The 19,136-nt window shown below is 37.2% G+C and overlaps 3 protein-coding genes across 5 annotated transcripts in view; 2 read left to right on the top strand and 1 right to left on the bottom strand.

The window, feature by feature from the left end:
• The window catches only part of LOC107659658 (rho GTPase-activating protein 44-like), a 38,339-nt gene extending 30,883 nt beyond the window's left edge, over window positions 1–7,456 (bottom strand). The window contains exon 1 of the mRNA XM_016448669.1: window positions 7,110–7,456. Within this exon, the coding sequence (XP_016304155.1) occupies window positions 7,110–7,162 (53 nt within the window). The 5' untranslated portion in view covers window positions 7,163–7,456. The remainder of the gene's footprint in view (window positions 1–7,109) is intronic.
• Window positions 7,457–8,377: 921 nt separating this feature from the next.
• Window positions 8,378–11,239, top strand: LOC107659674 (NADH dehydrogenase [ubiquinone] 1 beta subcomplex subunit 8, mitochondrial-like). Its single transcript, XM_016448683.1, has 5 exons — window positions 8,378–8,541; window positions 9,040–9,166; window positions 9,269–9,368; window positions 10,704–10,859; window positions 11,081–11,239. Exons 1-5 carry the CDS (start codon window positions 8,421–8,423, stop codon window positions 11,171–11,173), a joined length of 597 nt encoding a protein of 198 aa, XP_016304169.1. The 5' UTR covers window positions 8,378–8,420; the 3' UTR covers window positions 11,174–11,239.
• Window positions 11,240–11,997: 758 nt separating this feature from the next.
• Window positions 11,998–19,136, top strand: part of LOC107659695 (protein transport protein Sec31A-like) — a 33,773-nt gene continuing 26,634 nt past the window's right edge. The window contains exons 1-7 of one of the 3 annotated variants that reach the window (XM_016448716.1): window positions 11,998–12,125; window positions 12,811–12,903; window positions 13,013–13,136; window positions 16,243–16,438; window positions 16,519–16,614; window positions 16,698–16,706; window positions 17,769–17,909. In XM_016448716.1, coding sequence (XP_016304202.1) covers window positions 12,825–12,903; window positions 13,013–13,136; window positions 16,243–16,438; window positions 16,519–16,614; window positions 16,698–16,706; window positions 17,769–17,909 — 645 coding nt within the window. In that variant the 5' untranslated portion in view covers window positions 11,998–12,125; window positions 12,811–12,824. The remainder of the gene's footprint in view (window positions 12,126–12,810; window positions 12,904–13,012; window positions 13,137–16,242; window positions 16,439–16,518; window positions 16,615–16,697; window positions 16,707–17,768; window positions 17,910–19,136) is intronic. The other 2 variants (XM_016448718.1, XM_016448717.1) reach the window with 2 other exon arrangements.

Below are 19,136 nucleotides of genomic sequence, written 5' to 3'. Positions count from 1 at the left end.
TGGCCTCAAACGATTAGTAAATAAACTGCAGAATGTTATATTTTCTAATGCACGCACGAATTGCATGCATTCTGACAGCGCTGCACGAGCTCGCGGCGCCAGGGTTCAAAGTCCAAAGCGCGAGGAAAAGCTGCGCTGAACTTGTTACTCAGTAACATTTTTGTGAATTTTTTCAAAAATGTTACAATGTGATACGTGCGACAAACATCTTCCCAAATTCGTAATGAGAATTGATTTTTTTATTTGAAAATCAAGACAAAACAGTAAAAAGCACATTTTGGCTATTTAATTAATGCAATTGTGAAAAAAATGGCAAAATAGGACTACATGGGGAAAGAATGTGAAAAACCGTGTTCGGTATTCGGCCTTTGGCCCAGTGTTTCATTTTGTTCGGCTTCGGCCTAGAATTTTCATTTCGGTGCATCCCTAGTCTTCCGGGCAAAAAAGTGTAGTTTTTAAAATATATTTGTTTTGGGCCATTATGCTTTGGCACAGTATCTGTCAAACGAACTCAAACCGAAAGCACAATATGCTTCATCTCTTCATCAAGTCTGTTTTCGCTGCATGTTTTAATACGAAGCGCACACATTGTTCATACGATCAGCTCGTGATCCGGTGTTTTTTCACGTCTCAGAACGGCTGTTTTTATTGCAGCTTGGCTTATTGCATGTGCTGTGAGTTTATGAAATATTCATTTTCATTTATTTTACAGTGCAATTGTTCTACAACATATGGCTACTACTGTGATTGTTGTTATTATATTCTAATTTGTTTGGCTTCTTAAAACACCAGTGTGAATGTAATTTAGACTGAGACAGTATATCACAAATAAATAGAGGGTTGAGTCCCCTTTAAAGTTCAGGTACAAGTCAATTCAGATTTTTTCTGATTTAAGTTTTCTTAGTTAAGAAACATGGGTTGGATCTTTTAATTTTGAACTCTCAAAGTGCACTAGATAGAATAATTTAACTTTAAAATATACAAAATTTAAATTTTGTCCAATTCTTCATTTGTTTTTTCTTTTCTTTTTAAATATCGCAATAAATATCGTATTGTGGACTTCATATCGCAATAATATCGTATCGTGATATCGTCACATCCCTATTTAACACATAAATTTGAGTCTATTCTTCAGATGATTCTAGTGCATCGGTCATATGGACTGATGTTAATCATATTTTTATGATGCTTTCGTGATGTTTTTGGAGCTTAACAGATGAAATGTCATTGCATCCTTCTGAAAAACTGTCCTTTTGCATTCTAAGAAGGAAAGAAATGACATGAAGATGAATACACGATCACAAAAGTTTCATTTCTGGCCGAAGGGTGAGTGCGTTTTACAGTAATTGCTGTCGTTAACAAACAAACACAGATGCTCGACAGTGAGACGAGCTCAGCTAATGATTCACAGGGTAATTAGGGTCAAACAGAGCTGTAAATAATACTAGTGCAATGCTGTTGATTTACAGTGAGGCGCTTTAATATCAGCCTGCAGGGCTTCAAAGAGATATAGCTAATCTAACCATTATCACACAGATAATATTACACTATATTAGCCATCACATGCACACAAAACAAAGCTATCTGCATTTAGATCTGTCTTTTTATCAAAGCAAAGGCAGCATTAAAAACACATTTAGAAACATAATCTATTATATGCATTGATATGAAGGTCAAAAAGAGTTGCTTACTTGGTTGCACTCAATTTAATGTATCCTTGCTAAATAAAAGCATTAATTTCTCTAAAACAAATGTATGGCCCTCAAACTTTTGAAAGGTAGTGTATATTTTAAAAGTAATTTGATTGCATTTATTATGTGATTTTGCTGACTTTTATTAACTTGATCTGTGCTGTATGATGACATTAATACAACATACATTTTTTTCTAGCATAGCAAAAAAACATAGCAAAGACAAAAAAAAACATGATGCAATGTAAAACTAATTATTTTAATGCTGTAATCAATTTTGATTTGGATGATTGGGGTAAATTGTACTTATTTTGTCTTCTGGGAAACATTTAGGTGTTTATGTAGCTTCTGAAGTCCAGTACCAAATTAAAAAATATGATCTTTAAACAAAATAAGAAATATTTACACATCATCATCTTGTTCAAAAGTTTACACCCCCCTGGCTCTTAATGCATTGGGCTGCCTTCTTGAGCATCAGTACATGTTTTCACCTTTTGTAATAGTTCTGTATGAGTACCTCAGTTGTCCTCATTGTGAAAATATGGATCTCAAAATCATACAGTCACTGTTGGAAAGGGTTCAAATATGCAGAAGATGCTGGAAAACCAAAGAATGTGCAGGAGCTGGGGGGGGTTTTCTGAAGAACAGCAGGCTATTGAACTGCTCAGGACCAACGAGGGACTCATGAACAACTATCGCAAAACATAAAAACAGTCGTGGATCATCCAGGAAACGACACACAGTATTAAGATGTAAACTTTTGAACAGGGTCATTTTTTTATGAATTCAGTTATTATTTTGTCTTGTGGAGAATATATAAACATCTGTTATGTGAAATAGCTTATTCAGGACAGTATTAAATAAACAATAACATGCAATTTTCATGATCCCTCTTATTTTGTTAAAATTATTAAGATTTTGCATATTCTGCAAGGGGTATGTAATTTTATGAGCACAACTGTATATATGAATATCCAGTGTTTGCATAAATGCACAATTCCAATTAACACCGACATATGCCAGCTATTAAAGTCTGCTTTCTTGAAACAAAAATATAGTTTTAACCAGGTAATATTAATCAAGTCAATGCATGTAAATATGATCAATACAACAGTTGCATCTGAAGTTGACTGTACTTCAACTAATACACATGAATGGACATTCAGCTCATGTTCGGCTTGAACACAAACTCATGTCAGAAACACCACAGGATTTTTGGCTATGAGAACAGAACTTCATTATTCAGGCTGAAGCCCAACAGAAGGGTTTTACAGTCAAAATAACAGCAAAAAATGACTGAAAATATATCTAATATACTCTGGTTAAATTGTGCATTAAATGTGTGTTTTCCTCTAACATGCACACACATTTAGTGCTTGGCCTGAAATGAATGATCATAGAGACAATCCATAAAAATGAGATTTGAAGCACAAATGACCAGAAACGCCATCAGATGATCAAAAAACGTAGGAACGTTGCTTTCATGCAATAGTTCACAGAATACTTGATTGTGATTGGTCAGTGGTGTCCTTCCATACTCAAATACTTCTGTATAATGATGCTAAACTGTATAATTGACTGTCGTCCCATTTACATTTTAAACAATTTCTTTGCAAAACATTTTTCTGCACATAAGTACGAGTTAGTGTGTTTACATCATGTCGAGAAGACGCTGTGAGAGCAAGTTTGTTTTGTTTTCATTGCCGATAGATGATGATGTGAGGAATCAGTGGTTAAAATAAATTTTTTCACAATACCACAGCAATACAATGCGAACCTTTTGTTGTGCGCTCGTCATTTTACCGAGGAATTTTAAATATTCGTCGAGTTTAAAATAAAAATCCACATTCGAATGCAAAAACGTTGCATTCGAATTTTAGGTGTGCGTCAGACAGTCTTATCAGCGGCGCACGAGACGCGATGACGATGTAAGTGTCGTTGCATTATAATGTTTTTTAGCCTATCCAGTTGAAGCCACTAGATGCAGCGCTGCTGCGTTGCTCATTAAAAATACTGCGGGAAAAGAGAACATCAGTGCGGAGAAGATCTTGTTTACGTCAAAATTAAAACCAAGCCGTTCACACAGAACGCATATTTTGTGCATTTTCTAGAGGGACATCTATCACTTTTGCACTCGCGTCTCGCACAAAAGAGCCGCATATTTAGAAAGCCATGCAAAATTAATGCATGTTCAACTTTGAATAAACATATCTCGAGACTTATGGCGGGGGTTTTTCCCACCCCACTGCAACTCGTGTTTTTAAATGAAAAATGTATTCTGTGTGATTGGCTTTCGGTCCTTTGTATTAAACTATGCATACAAACATGATGCTGTTTTGTTTATAGTTGTTTAAGCAACTTAATTAATTATAATTGGTTTATAAACATTATTTTAAACATTATGCACTTTTTTTCCACAGATAGTCATGTTATCTTATTAATAAACGTGCATTAGTAATATTTTGCTCGATGCACCCTCTTGTGGCCTCAGGAGAGAAGCCAAAAGCTGTTCTTTACCCTAACTGAAATTATGCATTTTAAATTCGAATTTTTATCATATTTAAGTACAAAATTCGAATTTAGTTTTTCAGCCATTTTGACTGCTTTTCTAATCTTCGTTGGCTTCTAATCTTCTTTATTTGGACCAACAAGCGTCTCCGAAGCACAACCTGTAAGTAAGATTCATACGTTATGTGTACATTTTCAATCGAGTGCTCAAAATATCAAGTTTTTTGTGCTAATATGTGATGTATACATAGTGCAGCTTTAGGTTTCCAGGTAAACCACGATATTACTGTCTTACTGAAATAGTTCTGATAATTAGGGTTGCAAAAAGGTGGAAAATTTCCAGTAAATTTCGGAAATATTCCAGAAATTTTGAAAACTTTCCAGGATTTTTTTGGAACATTCCAGGGATTTTTTGGAACGTTTCCGGAAATTTACCGGAAATTTTCCACCCCTTTGCAACCCTACTGATAATTCACTGTGAACCCACTATTTCCTAAAGAATGTGTCGATTAATGTAGACTGTCTTTCTAATTACTTTGTTTAATAACAAAGAATGTAGACATATTTTGGTTTACAAACTGTATTGTTTCATCAGTTATCACTCGGCTAACGTATTCACCATTATTGTTTTGCGACGTGTTTACAGTTTAGCAGCTAAACTTTAGCTGTGGGCACGATTCGCTTGCATGAGTGTTAAATCAAATGTTTTTAAGTCTGCACGTTGCATATATCTGCACACAGCTGTATTACAGTTTCTATATGCAACTGTACTCCTAAAATGTCTGTATTAAGTTATACTGTATAAATAGTACATGAAATGAACTAAAAGCTACAACAATCCAATTCTGAATTCATGGGGTGTTTGATGTGAACAAGAGGATTTTGCGCAGTTTGACCTCGTACAGTAGGAGTTGTTCAACATGCATTAGAGCACAATAACACAGTCAGACGCCTCGCAACCCATCGCTACATCGATCCGGCAGTGCTTTAATTAAACACAATGACTTGCCGATTGATACGTTATGTGTACATTTTCAATTGAGTGCTCAAAATATCAATTTTTTGTGCTAATATGTGATGTATACATAGTGCAGCTTTAGGTTTCCAGGTAAACCACGATATTACTGTCTTACTGAAATAGTTCTGATAATTAGGGTTGCAAAAAGGTGGAAAATTTCCAGTAAATTTCGGAAATATTCCAGAAATTTTGAAAACTTTCCAGGATTTTTTTGGAACATTCCAGGGATTTTTTGGAACGTTTCCGGAAATTTACCGGAAATTTTCCACCCCTTTGCAACCCTACTGATAATTCACTGTGAACCCACTATTTCCTAAAGAATGTGTCGATTAATGTAGACTGTCTTTCTAATTACTTTGTTTAATAACAAAGAATGTAGACATATTTTGGTTTACAAACTGTATTGTTTCATCAGTTATCACTCGGCTAACGTATTCACCATTATTGTTTTGCGACGTGTTTACAGTTTAGCAGCTAAACTTTAGCTGTGGGCACGATTCGCTTGCATGAGTGTTAAATCAAATGTTTTTAAGTCTGCACGTTGCATATATCTGCACACAGCTGTATTACAGTTTCTATATGCAACTGTACTCCTAAAATGTCTGTATTAAGTTATACTGTATAAATAGTACATGAAATGAACTAAAAGCTACAACAATCCAATTCTGAATTCATGGGGTGTTTGATGTGAACAAGAGGATTTTGCGCAGTTTGACCTCGTACAGTAGGAGTTGTTCAACATGCATTAGAGCACAATAACACAGTCAGACGCCTCGCAACCCATCGCTACATCGATCCGGCAGTGCTTTAATTAAACACAATGACTTGCATATTTAATGGGCGCTGCTATTATTCTCCTACAGTCCATCTGCATTTGAGAGAAGAATGCAAACAAAAGTCACACGACATCAAAACCGACTCTATTTACTTTCTAATTCATGTTCCTGGCACAATAACCTGATTAACAGTTTCAAAATCTACCAGCCAACGATTAACATACATTTTGGTTCATTTGAGTCAAAAATCAGCCTTATTAGTCCACTAAAAACACTATGAGCCAATAACAACTTGACCACAGACACAAAAACAATGCCTACGACTATTAATTTTGCATTATTAATTAATGTAATTGCATACTATTAAGTGTAATAAGCGTGCTCTCTGCCTGTCCTTCGTTAAATCGGGTGTCCCTCGTCTCAGTCATTAGTCACTGATCTCCAGGGAATCTCCTGCAATTCATCACATTAATGACAAAACAGCATCACATCATGTTGCCGTAGTAACCAAGACACACACAAACACACACACACACACACACACACACACAGAGATTCCATTCCAATCCACATGGATTTACCAGAATAAAACCACTGGAATGCAACATCATCTAATCTTTAATAAATGCAAAGAAATAAAGCAATTGTGACCGGCCTAACAACCATTTAACTTAGTTGACAAATTTTTTGGTCAAACTGAGCAGATAAATGAGAAAAATTACATATCCTGATGAAGACAGACGACAGACAGACAGGTAGATAGACAGACAGACAGACAGACAGACAGATAGATTGTGGCTAATAGGTTTGGGTCTGGGGTCAGGACAGGTGAAGGATGCTCTAGAGGCCCACATCAGGACCGCTCCACAGATGCCTGTCTCCATCACAACATCACTACATCACTAAACCCAAGAACAGCATCAGATCTACTCAAACACATAGACCAAACAACACCTCACGCTAACAGCCCGAGTCTATCATTTCCATTCTAAACGTCACGTTTTTACATTTGCATATGTGAATAAATAAGGTAAAGCTGATCATATATTCACGACACGTCGACTGATCGCCGTTTGCGCCGTTATTCGTCCGTCATCAGCAGCGAAGGTGTTTTACCTGCCCACGGTCTGGTTGGCCAGTTGTCGCATTCGGTTGAATTGCTTCTTCATCTTCCTGCAATTTGCGCGTGAATCCCGATGGAAGAAACACCAGCTGACATTCCTCACTTAAAGAACACCCGTCAGGAAATATTCCACGGCTCGGGCCATAACGAACGATTCCGCTTCGGCGTGCAACCATCACCTGTCGCGAAAGAAAACGCCAGAAATCATCATTTGCGCGTTCTGCTCGTCGCTCGAGACTCAGGATGCTCCGCTGAGCGCTGGTGACGCGGCAGGGAAGCGGGGCATTGTGGGTAATGTAGTTATGTGAGACTGGCTGGCCTACAATTTGACAGTCTGAAGGTCGCGAGAACGTCTTGCATTCAGTTTATGAGATCAAAACTACCAGTAGGCGACTAATAAAAGCTAGTTATCCTAACAATGTTGCCATCGTGTGGATGTCTTGAAGAAGTACAGCGTTGACAGAGAATCAAAATTCAATGTCAGATTTAAAAAATCAAAAAACAAAACAACAACTGTTTTCTTTTTCATTCTCTTGGAATGAACGAACAAACTAACGAATTAATATATATACACATACATTTGGAATAAGTAACATTAAATGACGATAATAATCATATCATACACCGTAGAATATAATTTAAGTGTGATTTAAATTCTAATTTTTCGGATTCTGCCAACTTTGTTTTATTGGTGGGTAAATATCATATTCATGCATGCAAATGGAAAAAAAAATGTAAGCCCTCCTTTAATATATTTCTTTGTGAGTTTGTGAAAATGTTTCAGAGCTTTAATAAGTAGGCCTACTTTACATTACATTTAGTCATTTAGCAGATGCTTTTATCCAAAGCGATTTACAAATGAGGACAACAGAAGCAATCAAAATCAACTAAAGAGCAATAATAAGCACGTGCTATAACAAGCCTCAGTTAGCTTACACATAGCAAGTTTTTTTTTTTTTTATTATATAATAAATAAACATTTTTTACTTTAAAACTTTCGTTTAAAAAACTAAATAGAAAGTTTGAAACCTCTGTTCGCCTCTCTATCTCAAAATATCTCATTATGATTTATTATTATTGTTTTAATGTATTTTTATTTTATGTCTTTTTGTACTTCTTCTATTGATTCTTGCTCCTTGTGTTTTTCACAGTGACTCTAAAAAACTTTTTGACTTCACATTTATACAAAACAATGTCTTATTGTGTAAAACCATTTATTTAATAATTTGCGGTCACATTCGCTTTCTGCGGCAGCGTCATTGGGGGCGTATCCTCTGTGCAGAATCTGTGACGTCAGTCCGCGCATGAGCGCTGCGGAGTGTCAGAGAGGAAAGATGGCGGCCCTCAGAGCGGGTCTCCTGACCCGAGCTCTTACTAAAGGAAAAACACCGGCAATCTCAAACATTATCCTCGGAACAAGAGCAGGTGCTGTCTTACACATATGCTATTTCATATTATGGGAATATAGGCTATAAAAGCAGCGTTTTATAGTATCTAATGAATGATAACCTTCATGTCAAGGCTGCGGAGCTAACATGCTAAGCGAACCCCTAATAGTGTTTTTACGTGATTGTAAACAAATGCAATTAATTGTTAACTGCTTTGCATTAGGATTAATTGCTGTTTTGTTTTAACATATTATAAATTAAATGCCTTGTTATGTTTTTTTCTACGTGTTTCTTCAAAATGTTCAATTTTGTTGGCCTTGTGTGCACCTGACTGTGTATTATTATATACTATAGGCTGTATGTTTTTTAGATGATAGATTTAATTACTTAACTAGCTATCTAAAATACAAGTTTATACATGATTTTGTTTATGTGTGTCTAAAGTAGTCTGGAGAACTCTTTTCTTTTTCTGATTTCTTCTCTTGTTATTGTGTGTAATGTGTAATCATAATAATAATGGTGTGTTGTGTTACAGCATCTGGTCCTTCTAAGGACACATTACCCGGTGCGTACCCCAGAAGCCCAGAGGAGATGGCAGCAGCGGCCAAAAAATACAACATGACGCTGGAAGATTACAAACCTTATCCTAATGACGGCATGGGGTGAGTGTCTGTTAGCACACTTTGAGTGAATAATGTATTTTGTTTCCAGGAAGATGAATGGCTGATGATGTATTTAAATACATTTGCTCTGTTGTTACGCAGGTACGGTGATTACCCCATGCTTCCGGAGCGATCGCAGCAAGAGCGAGACCCCTGGTATCAGTGGGACCATCCTGATCTCAGGAGGAACTGGGGAGAGCCGGTGAGATTAACGTTCATCCTATAAATCCTGGTTTTTGTTTGATGAATCTACACAAGTGCACACATGCATTTACAAAGCCATTTTTCAGTTTTTTTGACACTTGACAGCATGCACATTTTTCATGCCGCTTTTCAATTCCATTGCATGCTTTTTGAAAGTACTATAGAATATAGTGTTTAAAGCACCATGCATTTTTGCCTACAAGGTGACACGACTCTAGTTCATCAATTAACATCTTGTGAAGACAAAAGCTGCATGTTTGTAAAAACCAATCCATCAAGACATTTTTTTTTTTTAGCTTTTATTTGGTTCATCTTAGGTCAAACAGAAAGTAACAATAACATAAATATAGCAATATACTATAAATAATAGATATACACACATAACACAACCATACATTCATTCAGGCAATCATAGTTATACATTCCAATAAAGAAAGAAAGAAAGCGAATAAATGAATAATTAAATAAAATAAATAAACAAATAAAATTAAGATACAGTTGTCTCCTTAAAATATTTCAGAAAAGGGCTCCAGACTCTCAAAAAAAGTTTAGGCTTTTGTTTTATCGCAAACCGAATCTTTTCCGTCCTGAGAGCTTGGAAAAAATCAAAAACCCATTGGCGATAAGGAGGGGGAGCTGGCTGCTGACTTCCAATTCATAAGAATGAGCCGCCTAGCCAGTAGAGTTGCTAAGGCTAGGCTACACTATCAGCCTGTGATATGTTTAATTGAACAGATTCTGGCAAAATCAATAAGACACTTTTAACCCATAATCCATAATAACGCTTCCTCCAGTAGGGTTGTGACGGTGAGGACATTTTCCCACTGGTTAATCGACGTGTGACAACACCTGTATCACCGCGGGGGCGTTCCCTCTTTTCCTGGCTTTCCTTCGCTTTTAAATAGCTTGTAAAATCTGCGGGCGCATTTTACTTTCACTTTGAAATAGCGGCAATTCGGAGTAAAGCAATTGTTCGTTTTCAGTTCGTTTGAATTTTCCTCGCTTTCCTTCGCTTTTAAATAGCTTAAAAGCGCCGTGCGCATTTTACTTTCACTTTCAAATTAGTTTTATTACTATAAAAAATCAAAACGACGGTGGGGGTCGGTGCCGCGGTGGGCAAGTGACGTAACCGGTGTTGCAACGGTATCACCGTCAATCGCGGCAAGCCTATCCTCCAGTGAAAAAGTCCATCTCACAACAAAACCCACACACATACTGTATTTGTTCAGAGCTGTTTTGGCTTGTAAACAGTGCTTGATCTTTGCAGATTTCTCTCCCGATTCAGACCTTTTCTTTTACTAGAGAAAGTGAATATTTTGTGATGTTTGTTTAGATGCACTGGGACTTTGACATGTACATCAGGAACAGGGTTGACACGTCTCCGAGCCCCGTGGAGTGGAGGACGATGCGGAACCAGCTGCTGGGGTTCGTGGGCTTCATGCTGCTGATGTTTGGTTTGGGAGAGATGTTCCCCTGCTACCAGCCTGTGGTGAGTAAAGGGAGAACTGCACAGTAGAAAAACGGTTCATTTACAGAACATTTCAAAGGGAAGCGTGTTATTTCTGCATCACTAGCAAACTAGGAATTGCAAACTCTTTTAGCTTGTGATTTTTTGCAACCAATTGCACACCAGGGTTAATTTAACATTATATAGTATTGTATTCCACAGATGTTATGAATGAGTCTCATCATCTGTCTTTCTCTTTCCAGGCTCCTAAACAGTATCCTTACAGCGACCTGTATCTGGAGAGAGGCGGAGATCCTGCGAAAGAACCAGAACCTGTCAAAAATTATGAAATCTAATGCTAGAAACCTCTCTGTTTCATAACTTGTGTATATTTCTGTCTCTCTAATAAAGTTAACTTAAATGTCATCTGTCGGATTACTGGCTCCAAAAGTAAGCTGGATTACGTGATCACGGATCGCAAAAAAAGGATTACTAAATCCGGATCAATTTTATCCGGATTAAACCTTTTGAAAAACCGGGCCCAGCATTTCATTATGTGTAGTATAATTATTAATAATGATATAAATAACATTTTTGAAACTAAGAGAACATCTGTTGTTTCATGTTAGTGGAGTGTCTGCGTGATGTGTGTTAGTTACATGCTCTAATAAAGTTAACTTAAATGTCATCTGTCGGATTTACCATTTCTTACCTTTCATTCAAATGAGACCTTAAACCGTCATCAGCATTTCATTATGTGTAGTATAATTATTAATAATGATATAAATAACATTTTTGAAACTAAGAGAACAACTGTTGTTTCATGTTAGTGGAGTGTCTGCGTGATGTGTGTTAGTTACATGTATTTATATTATATATGTAATAAATCAATTCAATAATTTTATTACCTTTTAACATCAGATGGGATGTCAGTAGTCAGTCTTTGAACTAAAAGTTCCAAAAAAAAAAATGCTTTTAATAAGAACAGCATTAAGTGTTAAACAATAATTGATATAATGTGTGTGTAGCTGGCTTTTTCACTTATAAAATCTCCTAAATGTTAAAGGAACTTTTATATGGGCACTGTTGGCTTAATTTGTAATCTAAGCGATGTTGGCGTTAGTAGAAATATAAATCGCGTCGAGCAGATTGTTAGTTTTGAGTCTTCATCGTTTCGTAAACACTGTCCCTCGCCGGCTGCCGTACTGGACTACAATTCCGCGCCGGACTACATTCCCCATGAGTGACGCGCGGAGCGCCGCTAAAATCTCTTCAACACACAAACGAGACTAATAGTCACAAACAACCGTAAGTACACACACAACACTTGCTGTAATCAGACGTTTTTAGGATTAAATCGAGGTTGTGATGTTAGATGGTGTGTGTGATCGCGATCTCATCCGTGTGTTTAGGTTTGTGGAGCGCAGACAGTAAGCAGCAGGTTAATGCTAACGCTAAAAGCAGATGATCAGGAATAACCTGTGATTATAAACATACATTTCTGCTCTATATTGGCTCCACGAGACATTTATTACACGTATAGTTTATGAGGATGAAAAATTAATCTGATACTATATATATATAATTGGAGTCTGAGACGTAATATATGCTGTATTTGACACACATATATTAGTGTAGTGCTACTGTTTTCGTGATTTCGTGTTAATGTTGTTTCTAAGCGTTTTTATTTAACGTAATATTAAGATACGGGTTCTTTAGGCTGATCTGACGTTGTTAAATGACATACTTAGTTGCATTTCGAATTTGCACATAATATACCTGTACATACATAATTGTCTATTTGTTGTTATTCCCTATTGTTCTATTTTTATTCTTTCATTATCTGTGTCACTGTCATTCTGTTGCACCGTGGAAGTCACGAAAACAAATTCCTCGTATGTGTAAACATACCTGGCAATAAAGCTCATTCTGATTCTGATTAATGCAGATGCATGGCATGTCAGATTGTCTCATCATGTTCTCGTCTCTTCAGGATTTGGGAGGAAGATGAGGGTGAAGGAGATACTCAGGACGGCGACACAGGCGTGGAGTCCTGCGACAAAGCATCCCGTGTACCTGGCCTTAGGTAACTGTGCCTATGTGTGTGTTTTCACCTGTCAGCTGGTGCTTGTATTATTCAGACGCATCCAGAATGCTGGAGTGATCTGGTCTTCTTCACTGTCTCGTATCTGCAGGAACCGCAGCGCAGCAGCTGGATGCATCCTTCAACACCAGCGCCGTTCTGGAGATCTTTGAGATGGATTTCGCTGATTCATCCATGGACATGAAGCTCAGAGGAACTCTGCCCACTTCTAACAGGTCAGTTATTCTGGAAACTTCGACTGTGTTTGGAATATCATACAGTACTGCTGCCATATGATATATATTATACAGCATACCATTCAAAAGTTTGCAAGATTTTTTATGTTTTTGAAGTCTCTTCTGCTCACCAAGGCTGCATTTATTTGATCAAAAATACAGTAAAATTGTGAAATATTATTAGAATTTAAAATAGCCGTTTTCTGTGTGAGTATCTGTTAAGTTGTAATTTATTTCTGTGATCAAAGCTGTATTTTCAGCATCATTACTCCAGTCTTCAGTGTCACATGATCTTCAGAAATCATTCTAATACGCTGATTATTAGAAACATTTCTGATTATCATCAATGCTGAAAACAGTCGTGCTGCACGATATTTGTGTGGAAACCGTGATGCATTTTATTTTTCAGGATTCACGGGTGAATAGAAAAGTTCAAAAGAACAGCGTTTAATCTTTCACGAAAAAAAGAAAAGAAAAAAAAGTTACTGAATGTTAAAAGCGTTTTACATAAATTTTAACTGAAAATGCCGTGGCCATGACTTTTGCATAGACATACACATTCAGAATGTGTAGAAATCTCGTTGAGTTGGTGTCCTCATCTGAAGGTATTTGTGAAGGGATTGTCTGGGTGTGTTAGGAATGTTTATTACAATCTCTCTCCACACTGAGCTCTACAGAAAACATTCAAAACATCTACTTAGCTTTGACATGAAGTGATTGAGTTGCAGCAGTTTGGAGATGTCTCTTCCTCGAAGGTGAATTTATCTTTATATTAATAGCATTTCCCCCCAGCAGTGACAGAATAGCAGAAATACCGGTTGAACAGCAGCTTTGGTTTAGAGAGCAGAATGAGTTCTGTGCGATCTGACACGCACAAACACACGTGTGTGAACCGGTTTCGTCGTGTGTCACTCTCACTGAAGTGTTATCAATTTGTCATTTTACAAATTGACACAAAAATTGAATTTCCAGTTTTTCTCTCGGGTTATTAGTATATATATATGTATATATACAGTGCCCTCCATAAGTACTGTTTGCTGTGGAGTCAAGACATTTGCAAATATGATTAAAAGATGAATATGAGATAAAACTACAAATTGTCACATTTTATTATTGGGTGATTCAACACATAGATGTTTTACCAAATAAAAAGGACAGCACTTTTAGAGTTTCATCCCACTATCTGATGTGAGTACAAGTATTGGAGCAGTTGCCTCACAGTTCTCTGTAAGTGATCAGCTGTGTCCCGTTGCATTAATTCTTCAGATATTAAAAGCAGGGAATGTGTGGTATCAGTTATATCCATAGCTTCTGCATTCGATGACGACACACACAAACCAGGATGAAGATGAGAGAAAAGCAAGCAATTTGGATGCTAAAAGAAAAGAGGAAGTAAATTAAAAACAAAGAGCATGGAGAAATCAAGAGTTTGGAAACCACCGGCAACATCAGCAACTAACAACGACCTGATCGGCTGAGAAAAACAATGACAGACAAATCATAAAAGCTGTGAAAATGAACCGTAAAATCACCAACAACCTCCAGAAAGCTGGGTGATGCTCTGACAATCTACTGTGCGCAGGAGACTTCGACACAGAATTACAGAAGCTACAGCAAGATGCAAACCTCTGATCAGCAACAAACATTTAATGATGATTTAATGTATGATGGCAGCAGCAGAATGAATTTAGAAGGGTACAAAACCATCTTGGCTACCAATATTCAAGAAAAGGCCACCAGATTCATCAGAAAGCGCTTCATATTGCTTCAGGACAATGACCCAAAACACCCTGCCAGTTCAGTCGAGGAGTTTATCAGGGCAAAGAAATGTAAAGTCTTAGATGGCCCAAATCAATCTCCAGATTTAATTCTGACTGAACATGAATTTCACCGGCTGAAGAGGAGACTAAAGGCAGAAACTCTCCAAAACAAGCAACAGCTGGAATTGGCTGCATTAAAGGCTGGTTTTAGGTTGCCCAAATCAATCTCCAGATTTAAATCTGAGATTGAACATGAATTTCACCGGCTGAAGAGGAGACTAAAGGCAGAAACTCTCCAAAACAAGCAACAGCTGGAATTGGCTGCATTAAAGGCTGGGAAACGTTTCAAAGGATAAGATCAAGAGTCTGGTGATGTCTATGTTATCGCACGCACTAAATAATAGCTTTTAATCTTTTACAGTAACTGTTCCAATACTTATGCTCACATATGAATTCTAAAAGTGCTGTCCTTTTTTATTTGGTAAAACATGTATGTGTTGAAACAGCTAATAATAAAATGTGGCATTCTGTAGTTTTGTCTCATATTCATCTTTTAATCATATTTGCAGATGTCTTGACAACACAGCAAACAGAGCAATTTTGTCATTACTGTTCCGATACTTATGGCACACTGTATATGTACAGTATATATATATATATATATATACACATGTAATGTGTCAAGGTTGCAGATTTTGCCTAAAGTTATCACTCAGTGGGGACCAGCTAGTGGTGCACAAAATGCTGCTAATGTTAATATGTGACCCTGGAGCACAAAAGCAGTCTTAAGTCGCTGGGGTATATTTGTAGCAATAGCCAACAATACATTGTATGGGTCAAAATTATACATTTTTCTTTTATGCCAAAAATCATTAGGATATTAAGTAAAGATCATGTTCCATGAAGATATTTAGTAAATCTCCTACCGTAAATATATCAAAACTTAATTTTTGATTAGTAGTATGCATTGCTAAGAACTTAATTTGGACAACTTTAACGATGATTTTCTCAATATTTTGTTTTTTTTGCACCCTCAGATTCCAGATTTTCCAAATATTGTTCTATCATAACAAACCATACATCAATGGAAAGTTTATTTATTCAGCTTTCAGATGATGCATAAATCTCAATTTTTATGACTGGATTTGTGGTACAGGGTCACATACTGTATTATGATAGATAATATTTTATTTTTAGCATATCTAATGAACATGGGATTTGTGCATTTATTGTTTTGTTTGTTTTTTAATTTAATAATTTGTTTAATAATTGTAGCTGAAAATAATCAGACATGAGTTGAATCGTGTGTGTGTGTGTGTGTGTGTGTGTGTGTGTGTGTGTGTCAGGTTTCACAGTCTGATCTGGGTGGCGTTTGATATGGAGGTGAAGGGCTCGTCCGGGCGGCTCATCGGCGGCAGTGAGAGCGGAAGCGTGACCGTCTTCAGCCCCGACGCTATTCTCAGCGCGGCAGAGGACGCCGTGATCGGACAGTCCAACAAACACACAGGCCCTGTGCACGCGCTCGACTACAACCGCTTCCAGGTACAGCTCAGACTCTCGCTTAACATCCGATCACATCCGCTGACGCTTTCACAAACACACGTGTGTTTCCTCCGCATCAGAGTAACCTCATCGCCTCCGGAGCCAGCGATTCAGAAATATACATCTGGGACTTGAACAACTTCAGTAATCCCATGACGCCGGGCACAAAGTCACAGGTAGGAACCTTTCTTCGGTTCTGTATTGTTTGGTCAGTGTTCACAGCATCGTAAAGTGACTGCGTTTGTCTCTGTCTCTTCAGCTCTGTGAGGTAAGAGGAAGGTCGTTGGTTTTTGTGAGGGTTTGTGGTGGTTTTGCTGTGGTTTGGGTTTTGATTGACCTCTTCTCTAACCATTCATCTCACTAAACAATGGGTTACTACCTAAAAACACAGTTCATCTGAGTGTGTTTGGTTGTTTTGAACAGTAATGAATTGCAGTAACTGCATTAAATCTTCACCTGCTGGTTTGTGGGAAAGTCACAGATTCTCTGGTTTAGCTGCATGCTTGAGCATGTCACTAAAAATTTATATATTTTAATATTAGAATGGGTGTCTACATGGGCTTAGATAGATATATGCAGTTGTTAAATATTAAAATGTACACTTTAATATTATAAAGGATGGCTACTTGGGCTTAGATAGATATACTGTATGAGGTCATTATATATTTATTCATTGATATATTTTAATATTATAATGGGTGTCTAACTGGGTATAGATAGATATGAGGTTGGCTAAATGGGTATATATCTATATATGAGGTTACTAAATATTACATTTAATAAATTATAACGATTGGCTAAATGGGTATATATCTATATATGAGTTCACTAAATATTACATTTAATATATTTTAATATTAATTTATAATGATTGGCTAAATGGGTATATATATATGAGGTTACTAAATATTACATTTAATAAATTATAACGATCATGAGGTCAGTAAATATTAAAATATATGTATTTTTTTTGTGATTGTTTTTATAAAATTTGAAATAATAACATTACAGAGCTTGAATAACAGCGTAAATACCAAGAAAAAAACAAAAAAAACAAGTACAGTGAATAATACTTCAGGGTAACTTAAAAGGAACATACAAATAAACCACGGCAGCAAATTACCACACAGAATAATGCATCTTCAATTTAAAATATATTTTATTATAATGTTTGGGTTTTGATTAACCTCTTTAAAATCTCTTTGTAAAGTTCAGCTGACTAAACAATGGGTTGCAAACCTAAAACCAGTTCTGGGACAGTGTTTTTTGGGATGTTTTTGTGAGTGTTTTGTGAAGTCTCAGGCGTTGTGCTGGTTCTGTCGTGTGTTAGCCGGCGGAGGACGTGAGCGTGGTGGCGTGGAACAGTCAGGTGCAGCACATACTGGCCTCCGCAAACCCCAGCGGGAAAGCCATCGTCTGGGATCTGAGGAAGAACGAGCCCATCATCAAAATCAGTGACCACAGCAACAGGGTGAGAGCATGCACACTAGGGCTGGGTTTTGACACAAGCTCAAACGATTCGATTCTCGTTCACAAGCTTGCTATTCGATTACCGATTCAATTCGATTCTCATTCACAAGCTTGCGATTCGATTTGATTACTGATTCGATTCTTATTCACAAGCTTGCTGTTCGATTCGATTACCGATTCGATTCTCATTCATAAGCTTGCTATTCGATTCGATTCGATTCCCGTTCCCACGCATTCGATTCGATTACCGGTTCGATTCTCGTTCACACGCATTCGATTCGATTACCGATTCAAACGCATTCGATTCGATTTCCGATTCGATTCTCATTCACAAGCTTGCTATTCGATTCGATTACCGATTCGATTCTCATTCACAGGCTTGCTATTCGATTCGATTACCGATTCGATTCTCATTCACACGCTTTCGATTCGACAAGCTTGCGATTCAATTCGATTACCGATTCGATTCTCGTTCACACGCATTCGATTCGATTACCGATTCGATTCTCATTCACAAGCTTTCGATTCGATTCTCGTTCACACGCATTCGATTCGATTGCCGATTTGATTCTTATTCACAAGCTTAAGATTCGATTTGATTACTGGTTCGATTCTCATTCACAAGCTTGCGATTCGATTTGATTACCGATTCGATTCCCATTCACAAGCATTCGATTCGATTACCGATTCGATTCTCGTTCGCAAGCATTCGATTTGATTACCGATTCGATTCTCATTCACAAGCTTGCGATTCGATTCGATTACCGATTCGATTCTCGTTCGCAAGCATTTGATTCGATTACCGATTCGATTCTCGTTCGCAAGCATTCAATTCGATTACCGATTCGATTCTTATTCACAAGCTTGCGATTCGATTTGATTACTGATTCGATTCTCATTCACAGGCTTGCGATTCAATTACCGATTCGATTCTCATTCACAAGCATTCGATTCGATTCTCGTTCACACGCATTCGATTCGATTCTCATTCACAAGCTTGCGATTCGATTACCGATTCAATTCTCGTTCATAAGCATTCGATTCGATTACCGATTCGATTCTCATTCACAAGCTTGCGATTCGATTCGATTACCGATTTGATTCTCATTCACAAGCTTGCGATTCGATTACCGATTCGATTCTCATTCACAAGCTTGCGATTCGATTCGATTACCGATTTGATTCTCATTCACAAGCTTGCGATTCGATTACCGATTCGATTCTCATT

This window comes from Sinocyclocheilus anshuiensis, unplaced genomic scaffold, assembly GCF_001515605.1.
Source record: "Sinocyclocheilus anshuiensis isolate Anshui unplaced genomic scaffold, SAMN03320099.WGS_v1.1 scaffold75, whole genome shotgun sequence".
NCBI classification, from domain to species: domain Eukaryota; kingdom Metazoa; phylum Chordata; class Actinopteri; order Cypriniformes; family Cyprinidae; genus Sinocyclocheilus; species Sinocyclocheilus anshuiensis.
This window is presented reverse-complemented; position numbering and strand designations above follow the sequence as displayed.

What these genes read in the sequence shown, in the direction of transcription:
- LOC107659674 (XM_016448683.1), top strand. Translation starts at nt 8,421, where the DNA reads ATGAGCGCTGCGGAGTGTCAGAGAGGAAAGATGGCGGCCCTCAGAGCG. An exon ending in TATCCTAATGACGGCATGGG is followed by an intron (nt 9,167 to 9,268) that starts GTGAGTGTCTGT and finishes GTTGTTACGCAG; the next exon opens with GTACGGTGATTACCCCATGC. An exon ending in TCCCCTGCTACCAGCCTGTG is followed by an intron (nt 10,860 to 11,080) that starts GTGAGTAAAGGG and finishes TTCTCTTTCCAG; the next exon opens with GCTCCTAAACAGTATCCTTA.